Source organism: Tupaia chinensis, unplaced genomic scaffold (genome assembly GCF_000334495.1).
Source record: "Tupaia chinensis unplaced genomic scaffold, TupChi_1.0 Scaffold148607_1, whole genome shotgun sequence".
Taxonomy (NCBI): Eukaryota; Metazoa; Chordata; class Mammalia; order Scandentia; family Tupaiidae; genus Tupaia; species Tupaia belangeri.
The window spans coordinates 2940467-2949075 of record NW_006208456.1 but is presented as its reverse complement, the minus strand read 5'-3'; the positions used below and the strand labels follow the sequence as shown (position 1 = coordinate 2949075).

Genomic DNA, 8609 nt, shown 5'->3' with positions numbered 1-8609 from the left:
CTTTGGTTCCCATTTTCAATTCCCCCATATTTTTTGTTATATTGCCCACAAAAGGTTTTAAAAAAAAAAAAAAAAGGATGATGGAAGAAGCAGCACCTTTTACCCAGCATTGCTATGCAAAGTAATAATGATAAATAAAAAGGAAATTCTAAAAAGACAAAGAAAGAAACTGGAAGCTTTGCAACACCAACCGATTTCATATTCTTAATGAACAACATGGATTTTAGAGTCAGATGAACTGAATTCCAATTCTGGGTTTGCCACTTATTATAGCCAAGTGAACTTAACCTCTCCAAGTCTTAGTGTCATCTGGGAAGTGGGGAATACTAGCTATCGTTGCAGGCCTTTGAAATACAAGGATCTGAGACAAGAGGACTGAGATAAAACACACTAATACTGTGCTAATGCATAGTGCCCAGTATACAGTAGGTGTTAATTTAGGGATGTCTATAACTTAAAAGTGTAGTAGCTAAATATTCTATGGCATGCTGTCCACATCTTCATGAGTGATCTGGTAAAGATAAACTTCTTAGACTCTTATCTTAGGCCACAGAAACCTGTTTTGCTATCTAAATCTTTATCTACAGATATTTTCCCTTATATTTTTTCAGTCCTAAAGCATCAGTTACACTTTCAATTAGTATAATCCATAAATGAACAGAAATGAAAAATGAAAGAAACACAATACATTAGAATCTATCAAAACTTAACCATTATTTTCTCCAAAAATTTGCTAAAAAAAGATTATAATCTGTCATTGACTCCTAAATTCCTACCCCACGATATAGTTGGTTTAAAGATTAAAGGAGTTATACACAAGCATTCAGTACGATCCCTGGCACTGAGTAAACATGTGGTAAATGTTAATTTTTGTTATTATTTCCATTATTTGGGAAGCATTATGTAGATACCTAGACAAAGTCAATTGTAAGTCAAGAAATTCTATTCTTCAAGAAATATCTGATTATGCAGAACCAAGCAGCATCCTCAAGTCAAAGTATCTACTTCTAGTCATAAGGAAAGATTAAACATCCCCAAAACAAAGTATCAATAGTTACACAAACCTGAAGACACTCTTAGCTTCAACAAAAGAAAACACAGCACTTTCCAAAGTTAAATCAAAGATCAAAGTTAGTCCTGCCCATGCTGCACAGCAGTGACACAAGTGTCCTTCAAGCTGGAAGCCATATGGCTGACCCTGGGTTCAGGTGCCCAGGCCAGCCTGATAATAACCATGGGCACAAGTGCACATGTGCACCAGGGTGCTGAGGAGCTGGGAGACTTGAGGAAAGGGAATTGCGGTGTGACAGGACCCTATTAAGTGTGCTTTCTTTTTTTCTTACACACACGTGTGCAGTGTCATAAAAAAGAAACAAAAATCAAAGTTAGATCAAAGAATCAAAGTTAGATCAAAGTGAACATGAAATCTATCAGATCTAGTATCCATGACCAAACTGCCTTACTGAAAAAAAAAATGGTTATTTCACGAGCCCTGTGAAATGCGGAACACTGAAAAGTTGAAATTTTGACACTTCAAACATGCACAGACACAGCATATCAGCAATACATCTACAAGGGCCAAGAACTGACATCAGTTTTCATATCTCGGGGTAAAAGTTTATAAACACAGTCTCTAAATATCCATCCTAACCTTGAGAAAGCACTGAAGGACCAGAAATATAAGCTACATATATGAGAACTTGAAGTAAAATTAGTGCATTCAAATAACATCACATCACTTTAAAAGAGCAGTCTGAATGTGGTTTTGGCTGAAAGAAATTATCTTAAGGAGTCAACTTACCGAAGCATTTTCAGTTCTTGTGCAGCTTTCAAAATGATTTCGTGCTGCCTCTGACTGAGAACCATTACCCCTCCAAGGCTTTGGTCAGAGTCTAAGTTTGCATCGGAACCCATCATTTCAGAGGAATGATGTGAGGAGGGCATATGTTCCGCCATGGGGGAATGTCTATCAACATCGGATGGGTACCATCTGTCTGACAACCGTTCTCTTTCCCAGTCCATTCTGTCAGGAACATAATCTCGCTTCTCCCGCCATGTATCTCCTCTTTCTGGATATTCTCGAATCCTCAACTCACCCCTATCACGAAAATCTCGATCATACCCATGGTCTCGATTTCTTTCTTCTCTCCATCTATCATCCCGGTATCTATCCAAAGGTGGAAGAGGTGGGAGAGGTGGTAAAGGTGGAAGAGATGGAAGATCCCGTTCACGGAACTGTGATTCTTGTTCATCCAGTGGTCTCCCATAATCTCTGTCCCACTCATTATCCAAATTTCTATCGTACATATCCATAGGTCTTCCAATCCGATCCACATCCCTGTCCAAGTCCCTGTCTGTTTCCCTATTGTAGTCCTCATCCATATCCTGATCTCTTTCCCAGTCATCCCACCAAGGGCCTCGCCTATCTCCATCATGAGACCGAGATGGTGTTGCTGAGAACCTGTCCTCTCTGTTATATGGATCTAGTGTATCATCTTGATAGTCATGTTCACACTCTCTCCAGTATCTATCTCTATCCCAGTCATCAAATCTTTCTCGTTCCATTGGAGCATTTCTACCATCTACTGGGAAATCTTCATGCCCTCTGTCTTCTCCATGATTCCATGGAGCTCTAGGAGGCTCATCTCGGTGGTATGGATACATTTTTTCCCCATCTCCTGGTTCTGGTCTGAATGGACCTCTGTCGCGACCAAAATCTGGTCTTCCCAGTCCCCTTTCCCGACTCCCAGGACCTCGAGGTAGCCCCCTCTCCCTACTCCCAGGTCTTCGGGGTGGTATTCTCTCCCTGCTCCCAGCCCTTCGAGGAGGTCCTCTCTCCTGACTGCCAGCCCTCCGAGGTGGTCCCCTTTCTCGGCTGCCAGCTCTACTTCTATCTTGGCTGCCTTGCAGACCACCTGGCACTTTTTCTCGACTGCTTCCTGGCCTCATCAACCCTCTGTCCCGGCTGCCTTCCCCTCTGTTCATCTTCTCTCGACTGTCTTCTCTTCTACCCATCATCTTATCACGAAAATCTTCTTGCTTGACCAACCCTGGGTTGCGGGTGATTGCCTGGCCACGACCTCTATTTACTAGTCCTTTATCCCGTGTATCTTCCATTCTGCTCTGCTCAGGACCTCTGTAAGATGAGCTGCCTCGATTGCCTTCTAATCTATTATCTCTGTTATCTGGCCGAAGCAGGCCTTTATCTTGGTTGTTTTCTGAATGAGACAGACCAATAGGTTTAAAATCACTATCTCCAGCTAATGATGACGATGCTGCTACTGCTGCTCCTCCCTCCATCCCCCCTGTTTTTGAGGGAAAAGTAGACAGAGTAGGTAAAGATTTATTTGTAAGGGATACAGGCTGAGTAACAGCTTGGGCTTTGTCCATTTGAGTCTCCATACTTTGAGAATTCTGGTCCCAATCAGAAGCCTCTATGGGCCCTTCCAAGACTTCACTTTTAGGTGGCTCTTGTTGAGAGTCGCTTAGATTCTCATTTGACTGAGCCGCCTTGGCATCCTTTACATCTGCAGCAATGGAAAATGCAGCTGATTGCATTTCAAAATTCTTCTGCTGGTTACTATTGGTGTCTGCTAATGGTTCTTTGTTTCCTGAAAGAGGTTCTGCTTGTGACTTAGGTTGCTGCTGATGTTGCTGTCCAAAAGCTGGTTTTGGGCCTTTCCAGTGTGGTCCACTCTGTCGAGGACTTAGGGATGTATTGGGGGTAATATAAAATTGAGATGCTGGCCCCCGGGGAATCATTCCCCACTTGCTTTTAGTGCCCTCTGCTGGGTGACCTTCATATCTGGGTCTTGGCCCATCTGGGCGATTTCCTTCAAAACGAGGCCCTTTGGGTCTCGGTCCTTCACACCTTGACCCTAAATCCTCAAATCTTCGAGGACCATCAAATCTACAAGTAAAACAAAAGATATTACTCAAGACAGTAAAGCAGAAAAAAAAATTCTCTACTTAAGAATATTTAAGGCACTCTTGCCTTAAAATTTGTTCATAACAATGACTCTTTCAGTCATTAAATAAATCAAATCCTGAGTTACCTATATTTAACCAATATGTTAAAGTGACAGTGTTCAAAAGGTCTTAGGACAGGCTTTGGAAATCATGTCAGTATTACCTAATTCACTTTCATACATCTCATGAGCAAGACCTGATACACTAAACTGGTAAAAAGCAGTAATAAATATTGTGCCTTGATAGATAGAAAAGCTCATTCATTTTAAACAGGAAAAAAAATCAACAGATTCTGTAAGTAATTCAGAGTACTTTTAGAATCAATTTATAACTAAAAATTAAATGAGAAACAATGAACAAAAATTTTAAAAAGTGGTCATATTTTTAGAATATACCGACATTTAAAAAAGTCTGGACAGAGATGACTCTGCTATGGACCCATTCATTCTGTAAATACTTAGTGCACATCTTGGGAATTAATACATTATATTCAAGAGTTACACAAATAAAATGCCATGTGGGCCCTCAAAGAGTTACAATCAAATGAAAAGAGAATCTAAGAATAAATAAGAGCTAATGGGTACAGTGACTAAGTCTGTGCACAATAAAGGTGACAAAGGAGAGAATAGTCGGTTCTACCAGGTTGGGAGGGATGCGACCCAAAAAAGGCTTTATACAACAGGAGTTGCTTACACTGAGTCTTAGAAGACAAATTCTCTGAGATCAGGTTGACAGACTGTGCTGGCAATAAGGGGCATGGGTGGCAAGTGCATCTCGGGCTAAGGAAGCAATATGAGGAAAAGCAGAGAAATGCACACCAGCATAGCATGCACGGAAACACAAAGAGTTTAGCATGGCTGAAGCAAAGAAGAGATAGGAGAATTGGGAAAGAGGGCAAAATGGAAAAGCCGCATGTAAAAGAAGGTACAGAGTGTAGCTCAGGCAAGCACCAACCAGAAGACCTCATATCCCTCATGTGGCAGGGAATATTGGTGTTCCAATGCTCATTCTCCCTTTTGCTACAGTAACAGAGCCTCTAATCTACCCTTAGTTGGACACGCAGCTCCCCAGACTACAGAAAGTCTCAACCTCTCTTGCAGCTAAAACTGGTAGCTAAGCTTTGGCCAATAGGCTAGAAGTGAAAATGATTTACATATCCATTAGGGTGGTCCCCTAAATGGGAAAGGTACAACCTCCTCTTCACCATTTTCTTTTTCATGCTGGCTCTAACATGGTCATATGGTCTTCCTGGACCACAATAAAAAGGGCCATACTGAAGGAATGGCAAAATAACAAATCAGAAGGAATCTGGATTCCTAATACTATAGAGTCATCAAATAAGTCCTGAGAGAGAATGAATTTCTAATTTGTTAAAGCCATCTTTGGATCCCTGTTTCTTTCTTTTTGAGAGATTTTTGTTATAGGGTGTAAGTGCTCACCAGAGAGACAGACAGAAAGCGAAAAATCACCCCTTAGTGGGATGGCCATGCTGTAATCCCTTCTCCTCCGTTATCCTCCTGGGATCTTGGGCATGCATGCACATGTGCCCAGCATGAGTTTTAAGCCACTAGGTTCAGGACTTGAACCATGGTCAGCTATGTAGGACTCCAGTGACATAACCACTAGGCCATCTGCTGGCCCGTGGATCCCTTTTCAACAGATAAATTAATTCAGGAGTTTGGTATTACATTGTAAGCACTTACAGTATGGTCTGATTTCTAAAAAATTGTTTTAGCAGAAAAAATACCAAATGGAGAGGGGGTAAAAGTTTAAAGTGGGTTCTTTTGTTTTTTCACTAGAGGGCTCATGTGCTCACCAGCGGGGGAGAGAGAGAGAGAGCACAAAAGGAGAAAGCATTCTCCATAGGAATGATCATACCACAATCTCTTCTGCTCCATCTTTCCCTCCTTTTGGGACTTTGGGGCCAAATGCACACATACCTGGCCTGTCTCTCAAGCTGCCAGGTCCAGGACTCAAACTTTGTGGTTGGCCATGTAGAATCCAGGTGCCTTAAGAACCAAGGCACAGAGTCAGCCAAAGATTATTTCTACAATCGGGGCAAGTAAAGGTGATGCCTATTCTAAGGCAATGACTGGTGTAAGGATGTAGAAGAGGAGATACAAATAAGAGATGTGAAAGAAGATAGAACTGATAGGATTTTCTTTTCTTTTCTTTTTAAAATTTTTTAAGAATTATTTATTTATTCATCCATTTATTTTAATTTGAACCAGAGAGAGAGGGGCGGAGAGAAAGAGGGAAAGTGAGAAAGCAAGCCACCAGGTCCAGGACTCAAACTGTGGTCGGCCATGTGGGTGTGTCCAGCATCTTAACCACCACACCATAACAGGAGGGAATAAAATGAAAGTGGAAAGGAAAAAAATAAGGATGACTTCAAGGTTTCTGGCTTCGGTAACTGAGTGAACAGTGATCTTTTCATGTATTTAATGAAAACTAAAAGAGTTTTTTTGTTTCATTTATTTGAGAAGTCAATGAAGAAGAATAAATTCAATGTCAGCAAAACATTTACTTCCCATCTGTATGATTTTAAGCTTTGCTGGTCTGAACGTCTTGGTTTCAAAGGAAAGAATACTTCACCAAGGATAGAACAACGATTTTATTAAACTAAAATGGAGACTACAACTTTGAAGTTCTGAATTAACAGGCAAGAAAGAAGTTACTGTGCTGGCTGGACTAACTAGTCTCAACTTTGAAGGGGAAACTGGATTACTACTGCACAATAGGGGTAGGGAGTACGTGTGAAATTCAAGAGACCCTCTAGGACAGCTCTTGTACTTCTATGTCCTGTGACTGAAGTCAATGGAAAACTACAATAGCCTAATTCAGGTATGACTGCCAATAGCTCTGACTGCTTAAGAATAAGGTCCGCGTTATGCTACCAGGCAAGAAAACAGGACCAGTGGAGGTGCTTGCTAAGAGCAAAGGGAACAAGGAATAAATTACAGTTATGTATAGTACAGTTATACAGTAGTTATAAATACCAGCCATGACCACAGGACCAGTTACAGCAATAAGGACTGTAATAGCTGTAAGTATTTCTTCATTCATTCGATAAATATTTGTTTGGATATATATACCCTAAATATTTTTTGGTACATTTGCTGTCTTTATCTAACATAAAGTGTATTAGCAGTTAACTTTATGTCTCAATATTTTAAGGTACACAGTATCAAAGAGGGAGTGTGAATCAGCTAGGAGATAAACATTATCCCAAAGACAAAAAAGGGACTTTATATCCTCTTCTGTGGTTAAGGGTTAGAATGTTTTTAGTTGTCCAGGGATATATATGAATAGTGCATGTGAGATACAAAAATCTTGTGGCCCACCCTTATCAGAAAGATTAAAAAAAAAAAAAAAAGAGACTAGCCAAGGTGACACTTTACACACCCTTCACAAGGAATTTAAAGGTTAAGTGAGGAGCTTTTACTAAGTCTGCCAGAGTAGCCTTGACTTCCTCAGTGAAGAAGGAAGCTGAATTACAAATAGAAAGCAATACATAAGTGTTTGCCGAGACTGAGGAAGCAGCACTAGGCTGGATGGTCTATGCCAGGTAGAGAAGGCCTGGCACCGCTCTTGCAGACAGAGGAAATGAGCTGAGCAGGGTCCGTGTCAGAGGGTACATCCCAACACTAAGGATGGAGGTCACATATATTCTAACATTCTTTTCCAGAGAGTACAGAGCACATGTGCTTGCCAGGAGTGGGGAGGAGGAGAGAGAGAGAGAGAAATTGAGAAAGCACTCTCCATGAAGAACGACTATGTCGATCCTTTCCCTCCCATCTCTCCCTCCTTTGGGGATTTTGGACACACATACATGCACATGCCTGACATGAATTTCAAGCTGCTCAGTGTGGGACTTGGACTCCAAAGCTGTCTATGTGGGAATCCAGCTGCCTTAATCCTCATGTCATGGCTGGTCAGTAGATCACATATTTATAGAGAGAAAAAGGTATGCTGTTTCAGGATTTGTGATGGTTTAGTTTCTTTTCTTTTCTTTTTTTCTTTTAAAAGAGATTTTTGCTATAAGGCACATGCACTCGCCAGAAAGATAGAGCTAGACAGAGAGAGGAAGTGTAAAATCCTCCCCTGGGGGCATGGCCACGCTGTAATCCCTTCTCCATTCTCCTCTCAGGACTCTGGGCATACACACACTTGCACCAGTGTGATTTTCAAGCCACTGTGCCCAGAACTTGAACCATGGTGGAACAAACAGGAGCCCAGTACCTTAACCACTAATGCCACCTACTGGTCCCTAGTTCCTTTTCTTAAAGGTCCATTTATTAACTCAAATGCCTTGAATAATATCTCAAATTATTGAAACTGTGAAAAATCATCTGCTTTGCATTGTGTAGCAATTATTAATTCATATAACTGATGGAAGACTCTTTCAAAATCTTATCAAATGTTATCTAGTATTATGATCAAATTCAGAATATGAACAAGCTACCTTCTTAACTAAACTGTGAATGCCTTGAGAATTTACCCACAACTGACATTTTGGGGCAAGCAACATATATTGAACACTTTATTGTCAAATACTATGCTAGTGCTAGAAACAAATCTAACCTCCAAGAGTTCACAGTCCACAGGACTAGTGAGACAAGTAAATCAGTCATTGGAAC

General features: G+C 40.9%; 1 protein-coding gene across 5 annotated transcripts in view; it reads right to left on the bottom strand.

The window, feature by feature from the left end:
• YLPM1 (YLP motif containing 1) overlaps positions 1–8609 on the bottom strand; it is a gene marked incomplete at its 5' end in the record, with an annotated part of 119472 nt that overhangs the window by 69806 nt on the left and 41057 nt on the right. For all 5 annotated transcript variants that reach the window (XM_027769095.1, XM_014585015.1, XM_027769094.1 and 2 more), the window contains 1 exon segment: positions 1802–3910. In XM_027769095.1, coding sequence (XP_027624896.1) covers positions 1802–3910 — 2109 coding nt within the window.